Source organism: Myodes glareolus, chromosome 3, assembly GCF_982192425.1.
Source record: "Myodes glareolus chromosome 3, mMyoGla1.1, whole genome shotgun sequence".
Lineage (NCBI taxonomy): Eukaryota > Metazoa > Chordata > Mammalia > Rodentia > Cricetidae > Myodes > Myodes glareolus.
In genome coordinates, this window is record NC_142028.1 from 23,147,481 (window position 1) to 23,169,347 (window position 21,867).

A 21,867-nucleotide genomic window follows, 5' to 3' on the forward strand; every position below is an offset into this window, starting at 1 on the left:
ACATGGCCCCCAGCAACATCTCAGACTACAGACACTAACATGGCCTCAAGGGATAGCACAGACCACTAACATCAACACAGCCCTGCACAGACCATGAACAGCCATATGGTCTCTAGAAACAGCATGATCCATGAGTATCCACAGAGCCTTGTGGACCAGCCTCGACAAAAATACCTCTTGCCAGGGTAGGGGTGTGGACTTTTAGAAATATAAGAATATGAAGATGCATGAAAAATAATAAAACAGAAACCATAGAAAAGTACCAGGAGGGCATTTCAGTGAATACTGAAATCACCCACGTTTATTTTTCCATAAGTTTTTATACCCAATATAAATGGGAGTAGGGAGGTGGAGGAAGAATGTAACCAAAGATTTTGTATACATGATAGGAAGAACAACTCAAACAGTCAATTGTTTAACACTTTAAGACATCAAATCATTAGCATTTTGTTGTTAAGCAGTGAAGCTGCTTTAGACCACATATCCTGAACACAACCACTGCCCAAGTGACCTCATAGTTATAAAAAAAGGAATGGATGTACATTTGTATATCCTGACCACCTGTCAGGATTGAATGGACCTACTTGTATGGGCTATTTTAATGTCAAAACAATTAAGTAATCACATGCTGAGTTGGAACATGCAAATATGCTTGTCAGCTACTTTGAGCAACCTACAACTCTCTAACTAACCATCAGACAAGGTGGAAACAGCCTCACATTTTTGGGCCTCCACAGGACCTACAGAGGTAGGCAGAACCATGGACACCAGCACAGCCCCAGCTGTAGCACGCACCACATATAGCAACATGGCATGTGGTGGCAGCACACACCATGGAGGTTTTTTGAGATGGCCCAAACCAGAAAATACCCCACTCTCCTTGGGCATCCTGCCATTCCTCAGAGCCAGGGTGGTCATGGGGATACACTAGGGGGCAGAGTCTGTGAGAGATTCAGGCTGCTGTTTACCACACTGCCAGTGCTAGGTTTTTTGAGACCCAATCCAAAAAATGAACAGGTCTTCATCATGGACATACTGATGTTTCTCAGAGCCAGAGTCATCATACAGTACCACTAATACCAGTCTGGAATATGCTCCTGTTGCCCAGAGACAAGAAGATCTATTGGCTGGGCATGGTATCTAAAGGCAGAATCCATTGGAGCTCCAGGTCTCTGCACATCTCTGTGCCCTCAGTGAAGGCACTGTAGGTATGACCATCACACCTGCGGGCTGAGGGCAGCTGCACAGCAGTGCTGGCTCCAGGTTGAGAACAAAAACAACAACAACAAAAACCCACCCTACAAGCCACCCTATGTCTTGAATCAGTCTTCAAATATTTTTTAAAAGGTTCTGATAACAGAAATTACAGATGTGCCAGGGCACATTTACCCAAGATGCAGCCATTCTCTCTGCCACTCTTCCCTGACTTTCTAACAGCAGGGCCTCATTCCGGCTCTGCCTTGGGTTGCAGCAGCTGTGGCATCCATGTCTGAGGCTCCTCCTTGGTGATTTCAGACCTGTAATGCAGCCTGCTGCAGGATTCCCAGGGCAGTGGGGAGAGAATGCGGGAGAGACTCCACTCTTCTGTCTCCCTTTCTAGCCCCATGCAGGAGCCATGTGTTTCACCCACCTTGACTCAATCCTGTCCTCCCTTCATTTTTTGTTTGTTTGTTTATTTGTTTGCAGGGAGGGTGAGGCAAGGTTTCTCTGTGTAGCTTTGGAGCCTGTCTTGGCACTTGGTCTGTAGATCATGCTGATCTCAAACTCACAGAGATCCACATGCCTCTGCCTCACAGTTCTGGGATTAAAGTCACATGCCACCACTGCCTGGCTCCTCCCTTTATTTTTTTTAATGTACCAGTCATCAAAAGAAGAGTTAATGAAAAAATTTTCATGTCTGGTTATAAAAGTGGTTGTCACTAATACCAATATGATTGTAATTCAGGTTTAAGTTATGAGTGTCAACCCATACGAAAACACTTATTTAATTTAGAATCACCCATAGTCTCCCAAGTACCCATAAGTATAGTGGTCTATGATAATTTTCATCCTTAATGTCACCACAGATTGGGAATTGATTTTGATAATTATTTAAAATAAAGAAATGAAGCTGTAACTGTAGATAACATGTACAGATCTCTCATGATCACTTTGACACACTCTCTACACAAGCTGTGAGACTCCTGGACACTGTAAAGTGTAGCTGTAGGGTTTGCTACAAATCCACCTCCTACGTATGTAGTCCCTGCCACTGCTGATCCCTCTGTCACTCAGGTAGGCAAGGTTTCCGTCTCCTCGGGTGAGAATCCTAAAACAAAAAAACAAACAAAATATCTGCAGAGTTGGCCACTGCATTCCTCCAGCAATGATATCTCACTTGTGTCCACTGCTTGTTTATAGCATGAATCACAGAAAGGCAGAGTCCATGAGGAATCACCAGCAAGAGTGTTATACCCAGTGACTTTTCCATTCTTGGGGTTCCATTTGGTGACCACACTTTTGTCACTCATCCATGTTGGACCCTTTACTGTGTGTACAAAGCATTTGACTGGTGTTCTCTGCCATGTTCATATGAAGTTCATTCTGCCATGGGTAGCATTGCAAGGGTTGTTTTCAATTCTATGTTGAAATACTTTTCACATGTATGAAAATGGGAGAAAATGCACTTAGTAAAGATTAAAGGTCTTTACTAATGGACATTCACTGTTCCAGTGAAATGGGTCTGGTAAAAAATAGCTATGCTCACATCCAGGTGCTATTCTGGGTGCTCTTTGATGATGAGACTTTAGAGAAGGTTCCCAATGCCCCTGGAGTCTGTTTCTGTCACAGGTGCAGCTGTGCACACAGGTGTATGACAAGTCCTGTCCAGCAGTTCTGCAGTGACTTCCTGGGGTATTAGAACCCTTAGTGGCCATCAGCAGTTTTGTCTGCATCCCACAAGGGCAGTTATCAGCAAGGAGAGATTTTCAAGTGCTGAGAGCAGACAGTATCTATCCCAGATGCCATCATTAGGCTAAAGATTTGCAGTCAAACAACACTAGGTGACTCTCACAGATGTAAATTTACCGGGATGTGGAGTTAGTGGGGGCTGGCTGTTGCTTTAACACACAACCAGTGCCAAGGTACACCTCCAGCCCAAGGGTTTATTTTTGTTCCATATCAGGACAGTTGGCGTCACATGACTCAGCCTTTTTTTCCCATAGCCACAACTCACACAAATCATAATACATGAACACAGTAGAAGGAGAAGAGGTCTGAAAACATACAGGTTGTTATATTCAGTGTTGTCTGTCCACATCCAAGGGTGGTGTGATGACTCTCTGTGCAGGCCGATCCAGTGGTTAAATGTCCCCTTGTATCTCTTCAGGAAATTCTGTCATAAAACATGGGATGCAAATATATGTGTCTCTCCACATCAGATACCACTGAGTGTCTTCAACTTACAGCCTCCTCTCGGCATGGCAGCAGGTTTGAACTGAGGGTCATTGACTTTGGAGCCTAAATAACCCTCAGTTCTTAGTAGATGTATTTTACAACCATAATTTACAGTATACTAACAACAACCCCTCCTTCTGTGGCTGAGAAAGTCCCTTGTTAAGCCTGTATTTACAATTATTAACAGTTGTCTCCTTAAGTTTGCAACACCCGCCAGGTTGGACAAAAACTTACATGACCACCATGTTTCTCTGTCAAAGGTATATCTGGCCATGCAGATTGACTATACGCACTACAGGAGAGAATGTCTTTGGAGTATCTCAGGGTGACAGCCAGATGGGTTATTATCACAAATGGCACATACTAATATGTGCCCCACATGTTCCCTGTATGCCTGGGATGGAATCCTTCCTCATGCAGCAGCCTTAAGGTCCCTATCTCAAGGCAGTAAATAGTCAACAGAACAAACAACAAACCTACTTTAATCATTTCTTACCAACTCCTCATGGTTGTCAAATTGAGCTAGTTGGGCCTCTAGTTCAATGCAGTAGTTCTGGCTGGATGTCCAGTTTTCCTCGTCTTCAGAAAAATAAAAGCATTTGTTTCCAAATCCAATCCAGTATTTTGGGCAAGAAGCAAAGGTATTGTTGCGTGAGTACTGTTCTGTCTTTCCTGCTTTTGTAATGACAAAATAAAGAGAACTCCTCACTTCTCTGGATTTAACTATGGACAAATACCAGCATACAAACATGGCATGATCAAATAGGTTCTTTGATTCCAAACTTTGATTAAGGCTTTCCTGTTATCATGTACACATACATTAAATTCATATGCTGGCTCTCGGTAGAGGCTGTCAGAATGGTAATTATCGAGAAATTTCACAGCAGATGTCAGAGCTCTGCAGAAATAGGAACACTTATTTATTGCTGGTGGGGGTATAAACAGATACATCCAGTATGGAGGCTCCTTTAAAAAGTTACAAACAGACCTTTTGTGACTCAGCTATGCCACTCCTGGGCATATATGAGAGAACACTGCATCATAACGCAGAGACTGGCACATCCATGTCTACTGCTGCCCCATCTACAATAGCAGCAAAATGGACCTGACCTAGATGTCCATCAACTGATGAACACATAATGAAAATGTGGTCCATGTGTAACACAGAAAGTTATTCAGACATAAAGAAAAATTGAAACTTGTAGAAAAGTGGGGGATCTACAAAGTATAATATTAAATAAGGTCACACAAACTCAGCAAGAAAGAGACCCCATGCACTCCTTCATATGCTTGTCCCAGCCTGGGATGCACTGTGTGAACAGCTGTGAGTGAGGGCATGGGGTAACACATAGAAAGGAGAACAAGGAAGGGTGATGTAAGGTGATGAACGAGGACAGAATGCAGCCAGGACACATAAGCCATGAATAGGGCTATAAAGATCTTTGTTTCTCTAGTTTTAGCTTTGCTGGTGGTTTTCCTCGTTGTGGCCAATAAGTGTATACAAATGTAAATATAGTGAAAATCTAAAGCCATAACCAGAGCTCCAAGACTTCAGGATGGCTATTCTAACTGGTGGAAGTTCAGTGAGATTCACAGGGTTTGAGACTTGGCCGGTGTTTGAGTGGCTATGCTAATATAGCAGTGCAATGTCTTAATTTGTGAGTCTATCATAATAGAGTGATTGTGTGTTTGTGCGCGCGTGCAAGTGTGTGAGCTCTGAATGTGCAAGCTTTCAGAGGACTGCTTGAAAAAACAACAAATTATTTTTCATAACTTTTCCTTTTTCTTCCTTTAACACATAAAAACTACTGCATGGCTCTTTTGAAGGGCTACTGAGCCTAGAAATAAATAATTTGATAAGAAATATTAAATACTAGACATCACACACTTATTATTGGTGGAGGTAGACTTGCTGTAGCTGTTCCCTGTTCCAATACTGAGTACCACAAGGTTTTAATGACAGGGAAAAACGCAACAGGCACTGAGGGAGACAGCCACTTCCTTTTTCGTCTGAGTCTTTGCAGAGGCACATAATAGTATAGGTTGTACTGACTAAGTCTTACTGGCAAATTTTGTCCATGTTTAGACTTGTGTATTATTCACTGACATGGTTAAAGTTGATTTTTATTTTGTTTTTGAGACATGATTTCTCTGTAGCTTTGGAACCTGTCCTGAAACTAGCTCTTGGAGACCAGGCTGGCCTTGAACTCACAGAGATTCACCTGCCTCTGTCTCCCAAGTGCTGGAATTGAAGGCATGTGCAACCACTGCCCAAAGTTGGCTTTATAAAACAGTATCATGGAACATTTATTCCAGCTATGGCAGGAAAGCTGTACAATATTTTTATCACATTATTTAGAACAGTCTAAAATGAAAAGCTTGGGAATCACATATTTCCGGAACATTCTATTTAGTATTTTCAGACCATGGTAGAAGACATCAATGGAAACCATGAGTCATGGTTGGGATAAGATGTTCTGTATCTTCCCCAATCATATTACTGTTCACTGCCCTCACTGCCCCTAGCTGCAGCAGCTTCCTTGAGGCTCCTCCTTTGGGTTTTCCTTTCCTTGTCCTCGGCATTGAATCGTTCCTCCAGGTAGATATATGTCTTCTGCATCTCTGTCTAGAGGTTACTAAATGTTATCTTCCCAGGGATGCTGAACCTGGCCTCCTGTTCACACTACAGCCTGTGCTGTTCCTTCACTGCATCTTCCTGCTAGACCCTAAGTTCCTAGAGAACAGGAATTTCCAGTGTGTTTTCTCTCCTGCCCTTCACACAGTGCCTGGCTCACAGTGCTCAGTAAGTGTAACTGACAGTGTGGATGTGGACAGAATGCTGCAGGATCTGGAGATGTCACTCACCTGACAATGGCAGAGCCACAGAAAGTGCAATTACAGTTACAGTGAGGACGATGATCACTGCATAGCAGCAGTGAAGCCCAGCAGGAGACACGGGGGAGACGATTCTGAGATGTTGTCCTTGTTGTTCTTCATCTGTAAAATACGAATATAAGAATGCCAACTTCAAGAATTACTTAAGAAAAATAAAAGAAACTTATGACTAACACCCACTTTACAATCCCCTACAAGTACCTGAAAGAGTGCTGCAAACCCTTTTCAAGGAAGATCCTGGTCCATAAAGGATGGCTATGGTGGAAAGAAGACTAGATATGCTAGAAACAGAACTTCCCAGGGGTCTTCTAGTTACTGAATTGAGGGTGAATCATGAAAGAACAGGAACCTAAATGAGTGAGGATCACAGTGAAAAACAACAACAGTCAGCTGGATTTCTCTCCAGAAAGTGCTCTGGTTAGGAGAAACGAAAATATTAGGGAGAACTCACCGTAATTATACCAATTAACATACTAAGAAATGAGGAAAAATAGAAATATCTATACAAATAGCAAAATTATGCAAAATTAAGAATTAGAAGAACTTCCTCAACAATACAAAAGTTATCAATTAAAAACAAAACAATAAATCTCACTACTCTCTGCTCCAGAAATGATATAAAATACTCATGGTCAACAGATAATTTAACAGAGATGAGTGGATTTTAGACAGGGAAGGGTAGGTCACTCCATCCAGTATGTGCTACTGAAACAACCTGGTGTCTGTCTGCTAAAAGCAAGACTGTAGACCTGAGCACAAAGCTCAATGTTGTAAAGTCACTGAATTCTTTATACAGTGGTGAGAATGTTTGTGAACTTGTCTTGGGCAAAATCATCTTAGATTCAAGAGTATACTCACTGTCTAAATGCTGGAGATTGATTAATTAGATGTTGATGTGAATTTACTGCTTTCCTTTTAGAAAGGCAAACTTGTGCAGTCACTGTGAATCTGTTTGTCCAGAAGTGTACAACACACTGATGTGCCCCCATCCTACCCACATACTTCATGCTGGAAAGGAAAGTCTGCATTGAAGATTCAAGAAAACAGAAAAATAAACCTTTATGTGAATATTTGTAGCAGTTTTATGGATCACTGTAAAAAAATGGAACATTTGCAATCATTCAACCATTCCCCAAGCTGATGACAAAGTAGACAAACCCTCTCAACACAAGAAACAAGTTGGACACAAGTCTGCACTTGCCTCGCTACTTTTTAACTGATTATATACAATATATTTAATAAATTAATGTCATTCAAAATACAATGCCAGAGCATTTGAACATGCCAGCAATGTTTGTCACGAGGCACCTGTGCTCACGTTGCATTGATGGCGCCTCACAGCTGCTATTGGTTCCTGGGATTAATGCCAGAGCAGTGCTAGTGTCTGTTCTCCTGCACACTCAGTGCACACAATTCCTGCACAGCTCATCTTCCTACCCCCACCCCTCAAACACACACATCAGGTTAAAAAACACACCTAAGAGATACTTATACACAATCACTGTACCGTAATGCTCGTCATTAAATTAAGATGTAATGACCTGGTTAATCCATTCTAAACCTTTTTAAATGGAGAACTATATCAGAAGCAGGTGGTTATATGCATGAATCAATGATAATGTAAAACAGAAAGTGGAGACATTTACTAATTAAAGATCCACAATGACCTGCACAATGAGGGACTAGCAATTCATTTGCAAGCCCAGCAACTTAAGTCCACACCTGGAAAGTGGCCAGCTGACAGGAAAACCTGTATTCTAGATGGACAAGTACAGTCAGTGGGAAGGGAATACATGCACCTAGTGGAGGAATGAGACTGGACCTGCAGTCACAGCTACCCTGTGTGATACCATAGACATAGAGGAGATCTTCCTCAGCAACAGTATAGCATTTGAAAGACATCTCTAAACTGACATGAACATTAGTGTTAAGTGCAGCTGAATTATGCTAAAAAAAAAAACTATAACCCAGGACAGGACTTTAGAAGTACAGGAATTCAATACATATACTAAAATAACCTCAGCACAATTTTTGGTATACCACACTAGCAACAGGAAATTACTTTTAAAAGTGAAGTTCAGTGTCTAGTTTCTTGAGTTCTTAGTATATTTTGGGATTCAGACCTTTGTCTGATGAGGGGTTGGCAAAGATCTTCTCCCAATTGGAAGGTAGCTTTTTTGTCTTACTGACAGTGTCCTTTGCTTTACAGAAGCTTCTCAGTTTCAGGAGGTCCCATTTATTCATTGATTCTCTTATTGTCTGTGCTACTGGGGTTCTACCTAGGAAGTGGTCTCCTGTGCCTATGTCTTGTAGACTACTTCCCAATTTCTTTTCTATCAGGTTCAAAATGGTCAGATTAATGTTGAGGTCTTTAATCCATTTGGACTTTGAGTTTTGTGCATGGTGATAGACATGGATCTACTTTCATTCGTCTATAGGTTAACATCCAGTTATGCCAGCACCATTTGTGAAAGATGCTTTCCTTCTTCCATTGTATACCTTTAGTTCCCTTGTTGAAAATCAGGTGTTCATAGGTTTGTAGGTTAATATCTGGGTCTTCTATTCAATTCCATAGGTGAAATTCTCTGTTCTTATGCCAATACCAAGCTGTTTTCAATACTGTAGCTCTGAAATAGAGTTTGAAGTCAGGGATGGTAATGCCTCCAGAAGTTCCTTTATTATATAAGATTGTTTTGGCTATCCTGAGTTTTTTGTTTTTCCATATAAAGTTGATTATTGTTCTCTCAATGTCTGTGAAGAAGTTTGATGGGATTTTGATGAGGATTGCATTGAATCTATAGATTGCTTTTGGTAGAATTGCCATTTTAACAATGTTGATCCTTCCAATCCAAGAGCAGGGGAGATCTTTCCATTTTCTGGTATCCTCCTCAGTTTCTTTCTTCAAAGACTTAAAGTTCTTGTCAAATAGGTCTTTCACTTCCTTGGTTAGAGTTACCTCAAGATATTTTATGTTATTTGTGGCTATCGTGAAAGGTGATGTTTCTCTGATTTCCCTCTCTGCTTCTTTATCCCTTGTGTATAGGAGGGCAACTGATTTTTTAGAGTTGATCTTTTATCCTGCCACATTACTAAAGGTGTTTATCAGCTGTAGGAGTTCTTTGGTAGAGTTTTTGGGGTCGCTTATGAACACTATCATATCATCTGCAAATAACGAGAGTTTAACTTCTTACTTTCCAATTCGAATCCCCTTGATCTCCTTATGTTTTCTTATTGCTATTGCTAGAACTTCAAGCACTATATTGAAGAGGTATGGAGAGAGTGGACAGCCTTGTCGTGTTCCTGATTTTAGTGGAATGGCTTTGAGTTTCTCTCCATTCAGTTTGATGTTAGCTGTCGGCTTGCTGTAAATAGCTTTTATTATATTTAGGTATGATCCTTGTATCCCCAATCTCTTCAACACCTTTATCATAAAGGGGTGTTGAATTTTGTCACATGCTTTTGCAGCATCCAATGCAATGATCATATGGTTTTTTTCTTTCAGTTTATTTATATGATGGATTACATTGATAGATTTGCGTATGTTGAACCAGCCCTGCATCTCTGGGATGAAGCCTACTTGATCATAATGGATAATTTTTCTAATGTGTTCTTGGATTTGGTTTGCCAGTATTTTGTTGAGAATTTTTGCATCGATATTCATGAGTGAGATTGACCTGTAATTCTCTTTCTTGGTTGTGTCTTTGTGTGGTTTTGGTATCAGGGTAGCAGTAGCTTCATAAAAAGAATTTGGCAATGACTGTTCTGTTTCTATATTGTGAATACATTAAGGAGTATAGGTATTAGCTCTTCTTGGAAGTTCTGGTAGAATTCTGCATTGAAACCATCTGGTTCTGGGCTTTTTTTGGTAGGGAGGTTCTTGATAATGGCTTCTATTTCTTTGCTACTAACTACCCAATTAAAAAATGGGGTACTGAACTGAACAGAGAATTCTCAACAGATGAACTTCGAAAGGCCAAAAGACACCTAAGGTGTCAACTTCCTTAGCGATCAGGGAAATGCAAATCAAAACAATTTTGAGATACCATCTTACACCTGTCAGAATAGCTAAACTCAAAAACACCAATGATAGCCTATGCTGGAGAGGATGTGGAGCGAGGGGAACACTCATCCATTGTTGGTGGGAATGTAAACTTGTGCAACCACTGTGGAAATCAGTGTGGTGGTTTCTCAGGAAACTGGGAGTCAACCTCCCTCAGGACCCAGCAATTCCACTCTTGGGAATATACCCAAGAGATGCCCTATCATACTACAAAAGCATTTGTTCAACTATGTTCATAGAAGCACTATTTGTAATAGCCAGAACCTGGAAACAACCTAGGTGCCCCTCAATAGAAGAATAGTTAAAGAAGGTGTGGAACATATACACAATAGAGATTTACTCAGTGGTAAAAAACAATGACATTTTGAATTTTGCATGCAAATGGATGGAAATAGAAAACGCTTTACTGAGTGAGGTATCCCAGACCCAAAAAAAGGAATATGGTATGTACTCACTCATAAGTGGATTCTAGTCATAATTAACGGTCTTTGAGCCTATAATTCGTGATCCTAGAGAAGCTAAATAAGAAGGTGAACCTGAAGAAAATCATATAGTTATCCTCCTAGATATTGGAAGTCGACAGGATTGCCAGGCAAACTTGGTTTCCCCGGATGGTGGGGCGGTGGATGTAAGGGGAGATTGTGAGAGAGAAGAGAGAAGGGGATGATTGGGGATAGCTTGGGGGAATGGGATGGGGGGAGGGAGGAAGGATGGATACGGAGCAGGGAAGTATATATCTCAACTAAGGGAGCCATTTTAGGGTTTGCAAGAGACTTGATTCTAGAGGGGTTCCCAGGTCCAAGGAGAGGTCCCCAGATTGTTCCCTGGGCAGCAGAGGAGAGGGTGCCTGAACTGGCCTTGGCCCATAACCATACTGATGAATATTTTGCATGTCACCACAGAACCTTCATCTGGCGATGGATGGAGATAGAGACAGAGACCCACATTGGAGCACTGGACTGAGCCCCCAAGGCCCAAATGAGGAGCAGAAGGAGGGAGAACATGAACAAGGAAGTCAGGACTGCAAGGGGTGCATTCACCCACTGATACAAGAAGACTGATCTAATGAGATCTCATCAAGGCCAGCTGGACTGGGGCTGAACGAGCATGTGATCAAACCGGATTCTCGGAGTGTGACTGACACGGGGGCTGACTCAGAAGCCATTGATAATGGCACTGCGACTTGTTTCGTCTGCATGTACTGGCTTTTTGGGATCCTAGTCTGTTTGGATGCTCACCTTCCTTGACCTGGAGGGAGGGGGGACGAAATTGAACTTCCCACAGGGCAGGAAACCCTGACTGCTCTTAGGACTGGAGAGGGAGGAGGAGAAGGAGTGGGGGGAGTGGGAGGGTATTGGGAGGAGGGGAAGAAGAGTAAATTTTTATGAATAAATAAATAAATAAGTAAAAAAGTGAAGTTCAGAACTGTACATACACAAGGCTAACAAGTTAGATAATCCAGACTCTTATGCTCACATGATACACAGCAAAGTCTCTCAATTATCAAATAACCTATTTCATATTACAGAAGCATATCTTTCTGTATAACACACAGACATATATTATACTGATGCAAATATTAAGTAGGCCATAAAATTAAAATGTGCATCCCTAAACTCCTCTATACAGGGGGAAGTGCAACCTTTTCTCCATCCAGTTCAAACTCCTTGGTTCCATCTGGTGAAAAAAAGCAATCTGGTGGCTTCCATGGAGCTTCTTCAAGACAGGATGGATAAAGATTCCCTGCAGTGCATCAAAAATCTCTCCCCAGATTCACAGTACACGCTCAGATATGTGCTGCAGCAGAGACCACTGACCAAGTCCCAAATCATACTGGCAGGTGACATATTTAGCTCATTCATTTAAATGGGTTTCTCGCATAAACACACAAAGAGAATTTGAAATCACAACAGCTTTAACACAGGGATCAGAGTAACTTTTAGCAGGGATGTTGGCCACCATCTACCTTTTAGTTTTATTTACAACATAAGTTTCCAGTTGTTGAAGACCCATCTACAGTGCCAGAAGGGACTCTTATGCCAGAACTGGTAGCAATATGCAACCCTCCAATGGAGAAAATTTTATTGCCAAAAGCTTCAGCTAAAGCAAAAGATCTGCTAGTCTGTCCCACGGCTGTCTCTACCCACGAGTCAGACCTCGGAAAGTAACAGTACCTGAGGTTTAATGTCATCACACAAATGCAGTCATGAACCACAACGGCTGCTCTCCACTGCCAAGCACAGGGGAAGGGGCTCCCCACTGTCTACTCATCCTTCTACTTTTTGTATCTTTCTACAGTCCTCCGATTAAGTTCTCCACCAACACTGTCTCTTCCCATTGCATAGATATAGTCTTCATAGCAAACCAAGGGTGGCATCACACAGATGAAGAGAATCAGTGTCATTGGAAACCAGGCATTTTGTTGTGCATCAAACCAGTAAAAGCAACACAAATCTGAAGGTGGTCTACAGTTTGCCTGTGTTGCTGTGATTTGTTTTTGTGTTTTTCAGGGGCACCTGGCCCCCTGCTATGTGAATGTCATTATCACAGGTTACAATTGCCCCAACCTTAGGCAAATCAGCTGGCAGGCTGGGGCACTTGGAAACCTTTTCTGCCCGGGGCTATAACAGACAGAAGAGTAAAGACTACAAGGGTTTTCTGATGATGCTTCAATGAAAATCATCATCTCCTCCTTAGTCATCCCAAGTCAGTTTGAAAACCTTGGCCATGGACTTATAAAGACCTTGAGCCACAACAGGCTTATCACTGGGTGGAAGCCCTTGGAACCAAGCTCTCTGTGTGACTTCTTTTTTTTTATTATTTTCTCTGCTCCCCTCCCTGCCTCTCCCCCACCCCCACTTCAATCCTCCCCGAAAGTCCCCATGCTCCCAATTTACTCAGGAGATCTTGTCTTTTTATACTTTCTACTTCCCATGTATATTATAGATCAATGGATGTCTCGCTTAGTGTCCTCATTGTTGTCTAAGTTCTCTGGGATTGTGGTTTGTAGGCTGGCTTTCTTTGCTTTATGTGTAAAAACCACCTATGAGTGAGTACATATGATAATTGTCTTTCTGTGTCTAGGTTACCTCACTCAAAATGTTTTCTAGTTCCATCCATTTTCCTGCAAAATTCAAGCTGTTGTTATTTTTTCTGCGGTGTAGTACTCCATTGTGTAAATGTACCACATTTTCCTTATCCATTTTCAGTCGAGGCGCATTTAGGTTGTTTCCATGTTCTGATTATGACAAACAATGCTGCTATGAACATAGTTGAGCACATGTCTTTGTGGCACGATTGAGCTTCTTTTGGATATATACCCAAAAGTGGTATTACTGGGTCTTGAGGAAGGTTGTGTCCTAATTTTTTGAGTAATTGCCACATTGACATCCAAAGGGGTTGTACCAGCTTGCATTCCCACGAGCAATGCAGAAGTGTTCCCTTTTCCCCACAACCTCTCTAGCATAAGTAGTCATCAGGGTTTTTGATCTTGGTCATTCTTACAGGTGTAAGATAGAATCTCAGAGTTGTTTTGATTTGCATTTCTCTGATGACTAAGGATGTTGAACATTTCCTTAAGTGTCTTTCAACCATTTTAGATTCCTTCATTGAGAGTTCTCTGTTTAGGTCTGTACTCCATTTTTTTTATTGGATTATATTATTTGGTGTTCAATTTCTTAAATTCTTTGTATATTTTGGAGATCAGACTTGTCTGATGTGGGGTTAGTGAAAATCTTTTCCCATTCTGTAGGCTGTTGTTTTGGCTTGTTGACCGTGTCCTTTGCTTTACAGAAGGTTTTCAGTTTCAGGAGGTCCCATTTATTAATTGTTTCTCTGTCTGTGCTGCTGGGGTTATATTTAGGAAGTGGTTCCCTGTAGCAATGTATTCAAATGTACTTCCCACTTTTTCTTTTATAAGGTTCAGCGTGGCTGGCTTTATGTTGAGGTCTTTCATCCATTTGGACTTGAGTTTTATGCATGGTGATTGATAGATATGGGTCTATTTTCATTCTTCTACATGTTGCTATCCAGTTATGCCAGCACCACTTGTTAAATATGCTTTCTTTTTTTCCATTTGATATTTTTGTTTCTTTGTCAAAAATCAAGTGTTCAAAGATGTATGGATTGATATCCGGGTATTTTATTCGGTTCCATTGGTCCTCCTGTCTGTTCTTATTCTAATACCAGGCTGTTTTCAGTACTGTAGCTCTGTAGTAAAGTGTGAAGTCAGGGATTGTGATGACTCCAGAAGTTCTTTTATTGTACAGGACTGTTTTGGCTATCCTAGGTCTTTTGCTTTTCCATATGAAGTTGAGTACTGTTCTTTCGAGGTCTTTGAAGAATTTTGCTGGGATTTTGATGGGCAGTGCGTTGAACACTGTGTGACTTCTGAAAGTGCATCAATTCTGATTTGTCTAAAACCGAAGACAAATACTGGGATCGTGAAACTGTGTCGTACTCCAGCCACAGCATCGCAGCTTCTCAAGCTGTTTCTTCCTTTTCTACATTTAGATTGCCACTGCTGAGAATGTCTATCAGGAGGTCGTGGGGCAGCTGCACGAAGGCTTCCTGGTGGACACAGCAGTGAACTCAGCTCCTCCGTTCTTTCAGCACTCTGCTTTAGCTCTTCACAGCCGAAGAGCTCAGCAAAACTCAACAATCGAACACAGCTCTCTGCATTCATTTTTTAATTAAATACTCTCGACAAAACTATAATACATCTACCTGTAGGAAGCAAGCTGTTTGCTAGACTGCTCTACAGCGCTGTCATTTTCTGCCAAGTTCCCCGTGTATGTGTTAGTCGCCGCACGCACATTCCTCAGGCAGACAGGCCTCTGCCTGCTTTCACTTAGTCCAGAACATGGCACTCTGCCAGGCTGCACTTACAGGGATGCACACACAGCAGGGGACCTGGCACAGCAGGGACCCAAGGCACTAGCTCCCTTCCAGGCACTTCCTGGGTTGGGCCATCTTAGCCTACCTCCTGTGCCCAACACACCCTAGTCCACTCCTGCAGCCTTTCTGGCAGCTCCCAGGTGCCCAGGGATGCCCCCACCTTCATCTGGCTCACTACGTCATTTCTACTTGCCTAGTTGTTACACCACTTTACCAGCCCAAATGTCCCAAAGGCTTCTGACTCAGACATTCCTGTTCCTATCCTAATCAACAAGCTTAAGCAACCTTAAAGGCAGCGACCCACAGAAAACAGTCTCCTTCCAGTTTATTTTGGAAAGAAACCCCAACTCCCACAACTTGCTTACTCTTCTCACTTCTCCACAAGTTTCCTGCCAGCTATTTTGCAACTTCTTTGTATAATAATTGTGTGGTGCTCGCATGCTTCTGAATTCAGAGCATTGTTTGTTTCTTTCAGTGGTGCTATGGATACAGTCCCCTAGAATCTAGCCAGCCGTGTACCTGGCACGCTATTGATTGGCACAGCATTGTCTGAAGAGCAGAATGGAATGCTGAGACAATGTGAAAGAGGCACGTGTGAAGTCTCTTCTTCAGGGATCCATTGTATGGCATTCTGGAAAAGTAAGTGTGTAAGGGCTGGGGACAGAGGCATAAAGAGTCTGCAACTGAGAATGGGGAAGTTGGACTGGGGTGGAGGGAGTCTATATGTCCTTTATAAGCTATTGTTTTAGATTTATTTCATATACATGACTGTATTGTCTACATGCATGTGTATATGTGTGCTATGTGCATGCCTAGAGTTGGGGGGTTATGAAAAGTGTGTTGGGTCCATGGAATTGGAGTTAGAGGTGTGTGTGAGTCACCATATGGGTCTTGGGAATCAAATCAAATTTGCAAGAGCAATAAATGCTCTTAATGGTTGTGCCAACTCTCTAGTCCCTATATATCTTGATGAAGAATTCATGATTAGATGCTTTCAAAATTCATGAAAATTTATAACAAATGAATTAATTTTACTGAATGCAAATTATACTTTTTACAAAATTTCCACTGAGTTTAACCATTGCATTTTACTCATTTTCACATATCTAAAAGTACTAAAACGCCTCTATTCCATTAACAGCGGAGGAGAAGAACATGTAGGACTGGAAGGCTTTAAGCACTAAAATGTGGCCTTTGGATTTTGGGTCCACACAAAACTCTCGCCCTTCACTCTTTCCAGTCATACAAAAATACAGAAAGTAGTGCAATAATCCTCACATGCTCATTTCCAGCTCCAGCACTTCTCAGCTTGTGAGCAATCTGATTTCCCCTGGCTTCTCCTCCTAGTTCCTCACACCCCCTATAGAAAGGAAATCTTGGAGCCAGGCAGTGGTGGTGCATGCCTTTAATCCCAGCACTCGGAAGGCAGAGGCAGGCGGATCTCTGCGAATTTAAGGCCAGCCTGATCTACAAGATCTAGTTCCAGGACAGGCTCCAAAGCTATAGTGTTATAATACACAATCAAGTACAAATATCTCTTGGGGAGGTAGAGAGAAAGTAGACAATATTTACAATAAAGTGGTGTCAGATCTGGTGTTAAAAGGCTCAGTAGGATGAGTACAGTTCACAATAACACAGTGTTTCTAAAAATAGCTGAGATGATTTCTAATATATTCACCATAATGAAACAATGAATGTGTTAATTTTAATGTGTCAATCAAAACACACATCCTACTCTGACTGTGAGATGTTGTTCACTATTTCATCAGCAGGGAGCCACACTGGCAGGAGAAAGAGCTTCCCAGGACTTTGTTTTAAGCAGCCCTAGGCTTGGTCTCAGTTCTAGAAGGTGATGAAGAAGCCACCATCTTGGAAGTTCTCCATCTTTATTTATTGCTTAGTCATGGGCTCTCCTATGGCCTTCTTGCTATTTATCTAGGCCCTAATCCCTCAGCTTGGTTTAGCTGAGAAACAGTAGTATTGTTCATGAGCTTTCTCTTTTGGTATTAGTCAGAGGTGAAAGCGTCAGAGAGGCTTCAGAGAGTTCGAGAGAGCTGAGTCCCCAACTTTCACCTAAGTCAGTTGCTTTATGAACTTCTGCCCATTGCCATGAGAACTTGGCTGCAGTTTTCAGCCCAAAGAAAAGTCCGAAGAAGGAAGGAAATCTTTACGCTTGTAATTTCTCCCAGCATAGTAGGTGCTTTGGCTACTTTGGGGAATAAGTGACTTGGTGGTACCTGAGGGCCTAGCCACAACTCAAAGCTGGGGACAGCAAAGCAGACTGAGACCTGATACTTTACCATAAGGAGGGTGGGTTCTTCAGTCTGTTTGTATATCCTGGTAGGAGGTGGGGGGCACATTAAGTGTACATTGGATGGCAAGGGCTAGGGCTCAGGGATTCAAGGGAGACCTGGTTAGAAGGCTTTTCTCTTGAGTTTGTCCCCCACCTCCCAGACCAGTATTTCCACCACAGCAGAGGCCTGTCCACCTAGAGGAACTTAGCCTGATCTCCTGAGGATGCCATTAGACCATTGATCTAACAATAATTGTGAACTCTGTTTTTCAAGAAGTATTCTATTCCTAAACAAAAATATTAAAGTAGGAGTATAGTCATGTCTCAGCAATGAAGAACATTTGCTACCCTTGTAGAGAGAGGACTCGGTTCATTTCCAGCACCCACACAGTGGCTCACAATTGCCTAAGTCCAGGTCCAGGGGATTCAACACCTTCTTCTGATATCTGTGGGCGGCAGGCATGCATGTGGTGCACAGACAAGCAGGCAAAACACACAAACACATAAAATGAATTTTAAAAGTTTTAAATTAAAGGGAAAGAGATTTAAAGAATGAAATGTAAACATTTTCCAAAATGAAAGGATACAGTTTTAAAATAGCAATCTCCAATGTCCTTTTCCCATCATTTACCATAACCTGAAACTGTAGATGGATTTAGAGGTGGGATCAATCTCCCATCCCCGACCTACTCGAAAAACCTATGATGCAACACTAGGTAAAGTAGAACAGAGATTGTTCCCTGGTGCCACAGAATCCTTTGAGACCTGAAGGAGTATACCTGTGACCTAAGGAAAGGGGAGAATTTCTGACAGCCTGGAGGTTATGGATGAAAAAGCACGTGGGGGGGAGGGGTCTACTGTGGGAGTCCAGAAAGGAAGGTGGAGGGGAGGTGTGAGCAGGGGCACTTTAGGTGTGCACTGAATGGCAGTGACATGTCTGAACATGCCCAAGTTCCTCCTTCCTCTAGGAATCCGGACACCTACTTTGCTTTACAAACTCTGAAGGGCTGTTCAGCAAAGCCCACCCACCCCCCTTACCGGGGGCGGGGGGGGGGCGGACACAGGGTGTGGGGGGACACGACATGGGGCACGGGACTGACAACAGTCTCCAGAATGCCTGGTTCCTTGGTGGCATTAAATTCCACTCCTCACTGATCAATTTACTTGACGATCTTTATGAGATCACTGATGATTTCATTTTATGAACGCAATGATGATTAGTCAGATCAATGATTCAATTGGACCTTCTCTGTTAGGACAAGAAGATGGTTAGGGAAATGGTTTCGGTTATTTGGCCAAGTGTTCCGATAAGAGATACCAAAAAAGGCAAAAAGAAACTAAAAGTCACCTTCCCCTTTGTTAGAGGTGAGATTTGCCAAGGATGGAAACTAAGAAGGAAGTTTAATGCACTATAGACCTATGAATTCTGCTTCTGGAAAAACAGGCTGATTATCAAGAAAATTTTGTCCCTGCACCCAAGGTAGGCCAGAGTTCCTTGGTCATGTAGCTTATAGAATTAATCACAGGCCCCAGTATCCACCTTGAAGAAACAAACTTGTGAAAAGAAATTAAATGACGCTATTGTGTGTAAAGGAAAACTGATGGTTAGCTGACCGCTCCTTTTTAGTTTCTCTAGAGTCCTTGCAGATGCAGGAATGGACTAAAGTGCCTACGGTCCACAATCCCAGGGACACACTGCTCAGCCCACGAACCCCACTGCCGCCTTAACCAGGCCTGCCGCCCATCCACAAGCCTTTCTGCCCAGGACACGTGTGTCTCAGGTAAGTCTTTCCCAGTAGGAGCCCCCACCCTAGGCGCATGCCCTGTGCCTGAGGCTTGTGCCCAGAGTCCCTGCGCCGCATAGCCCCTTAGATCTTACCTTCTACCAAATGCTGCTCTTCCTTGTTCCCGTTGATGAACGCTGGCAGGTTCTCACCTATCACCTCCTGGAGCTCTTCGTCGTCCCTGTTGAAGGACGCTGGCAGGTTCTCACCTATCTCCTCCGGCGGCTCGTCGTAGTTGCTGTTGGACAGACCGCCACAGTCCTCAGACATCAAGGCCTCAGCGCTGGCTCCGCACTCCCTCACTCACGGGGCTCTCCTGATCAACTCGCCCACGTCTCAGTCACCACCTCCTACCTGTTTCATCCTTGGAACAAGGGCGGTCCCGGGGCGGGGACGCGCAGCAGCGGACCAACCCTAGAGCATTTCTAATCCTCCTCAGCAACTGGACTCCAGCTTCTTGTCCAGCCACGCCCCTCGCCTCCAGCCTCAATGGGAACCCCAAGCAAGAATTAAAATTTCTCTACCCACAGCAAGCAGGCAAGCAATATGCAAATAGCTCCCGGGGAGCGGTTGTGTAAGTGAACTCCAGGGGCTGAGGTGGAGCTTCCACCAAAAAACCACTTTGACTGTTAAGTGAGATTTTTGTCAGGAGACTTGGGATCATTTTAAGCTCCCTGTCATTTGTCATCTTCACAGTTCAGCTTTCTCGGCCTAAGAAGATTGTTTTTTAGTAAAATGGGAAGGGAAAAAATGTAAATATATAAACTTAAATAACTCCATGCCGACGAGTTCCTCAGCTGAATACCTCAGTGCAGGCCCTGCCAAGCTCTCCAGAAGGAAGTCCCCTGAGCACACCCGGGTGGCAGATCTTGTAGAACACTCAGGAAGAGTGGCATGTGGCCAGCCCCTGCACGACTAAGGTGATTTCAATAAACAAAACTGGATGACAATATTCCAGTGCCAACAAAGTTGTAGGGTCTGGCTGTAGACTTTGTTTCAGTCATTAGGAGTGGCATGTTTACTATGGGTGATAACTTTCCCTCCCTCTCTCCTTCTCCTCCTCTCTTCCTCTTTCTTTCTCTCTATTTTGTTTTGTTTTTCCAGACAAGGTTTCTCTTTTAACAGCACTGGCTGTCCTGGAACTCCCTCCATAGATGAGGCTGATCTCGAATTCACAGAAGTCCACCTACCTCTGTCCCCCAATTGCTGAGATTAAAGGATTCCACTACCACCTCTTGGCCTATATTTTTTTTATAATCTTTTAAACTTTTCTTACTCATGCTATGCCCAAATACGCAAAGTTCCCCAAAAGCCAAAAAGAAGACCAAGTTCCTTATGTAAAAGCAAAGAGCCTTTATTTTATGCAAGTAGGAAATTTGGTTTCACCGCATGTCTAACATATGGGAATAAGCGGAGAGTCCCGAGCTCAGTTAGAGTTGAGTTTTTGTAGTAATAATGGTGGGGGTGAGGGGTTTCTGAGGTTCAGGACCCCTGATTGGCTGACATTTGTCGAGGGGTGTCCTGGTGAGTGTAGGAGATCCAATCTACAGCAGTTGGAATGTAGGCATTTCCTTTGGATGGTCTTTTCTTGGGTGGTGCTTGGTTAATCTCAGTTTGTGGTTCTTCCTGCAGCCAGGTATTGCTTCAGGGTAAACTATTGAGACTCAGGCCTCTATTAAATTTAATGATGGCTGAGTCTTTTTCTGGCAGGTGATAATGGTTGAAAGTAAAGAACTTCCTTTGGGTGATCTGTTCATATTTAGCTTATCATGGCTGGCTCATTCAACTCGAAGGAGAAAAGTGAAAGTAACTTAAGGAGGAAGTGAGGAGGATTAAAATTCTCAAGGTTTGTACCAATAGAAAGATCAGCAAACCAAAAATAATTGTGGGGCTGTGTGGACCACGGACAGACCTTACATCTTTTTTCCATTACCTTGAAGTGAAATAGAATTAATTCAGGGCTGCCTCCTCTCTTTTTCCTCTTCCACCAAGAAAGGGAACTAACAATCTCTGGGTAAAATTTTAGGATGCTGGCTCTAAATTATCATCAGATGTCATCGCCGTACATTATTCATGTGTTCTTGTTTACCTCCTCATACATGTGCCTTAGTGGATTAGTGGAGCCAGAACCTGCTCTATAGATCTGGACATTCTATTTCCCTTGTCCCATGAGTGCTGGGACGTAGGCTGCAGACTGGGGTGGTCTTACTCAGGGGTGAATCACAGGTCTCAAAACTCAATCCTCAGGAAGCTGAAAGGGCCACAACACTGGAACATTTCACATTGACTTCTAAGCGGAGGACTCTAGGAGAGGCCAGGTAAGGCTGGGAAGAGATCTCAAAAGAAACACTAATGTGTGAACACTCTTGGTCCTTGCCCAGTGGAGTGACAGCGGCAGAACCAAGGATAAGACATACATGGCTCCTGAATCTTCCAACAGCTAAGTCTCATCTCAGAAAGATACCCTAACCCAACAGCAAGGCTACCAAATTAGGAAGCCATGT

The 21,867-nt window shown here is 42.8% G+C and overlaps 1 protein-coding gene and 2 pseudogenes across 2 annotated transcripts; all 3 read right to left on the reverse strand.

Moving 5' to 3' along the window:
• Positions 1-254: 254 nt before the first annotated feature.
• On the reverse strand, positions 255-19,633 carry LOC148122588 (C-type lectin domain family 2 member F-like). 2 transcript variants are annotated; one of them, XM_087904140.1, is made up of 5 exons: positions 19,459-19,633; positions 6,301-6,432; positions 3,932-4,107; positions 3,267-3,373; positions 255-2,308 (listed from the first exon to the last, which is right to left on the reverse strand). In XM_087904140.1, the coding sequence occupies exons 1-5, from the start codon at positions 19,631-19,633 to the stop codon at positions 2,164-2,166; spliced, it is 735 nt and encodes a 244-aa protein (XP_087760266.1). In that variant the 3' UTR covers positions 255-2,163. The 2 variants fall into 2 exon arrangements, with proteins under 2 accessions (XP_087760266.1, XP_087760265.1); XM_087904139.1 differs by having other exon boundaries at positions 3,932-4,110.
• LOC148122589 (kelch repeat and BTB domain-containing protein 2 pseudogene) lies at positions 9,923-13,593 on the reverse strand (annotated as a pseudogene).
• Positions 13,266-15,452, reverse strand: LOC148122590 (kelch repeat and BTB domain-containing protein 2 pseudogene; annotated as a pseudogene).
• Positions 19,634-21,867: the final 2,234 nt, after the last annotated feature.

What these genes read in the sequence shown, in the direction of transcription:
- LOC148122588 (XM_087904139.1), bottom strand. Translation starts at nt 19,633, where the DNA reads ATGTCTGAGGACTGTGGCGGTCTGTCCAACAGCAACTACGACGAGCCG. An exon ending in TGTGGCTCTGCCATTGTCAG is followed by an intron (nt 4,111 to 6,300) that starts GTGAGTGACATC and finishes TCATTACAAAAG; the next exon opens with CAGGAAAGACAGAACAGTAC. An exon ending in TTGACAACCATGAGGAGTTG is followed by an intron (nt 3,374 to 3,931) that starts GTAAGAAATGAT and finishes GTTTTATGACAG; the next exon opens with AATTTCCTGAAGAGATACAA.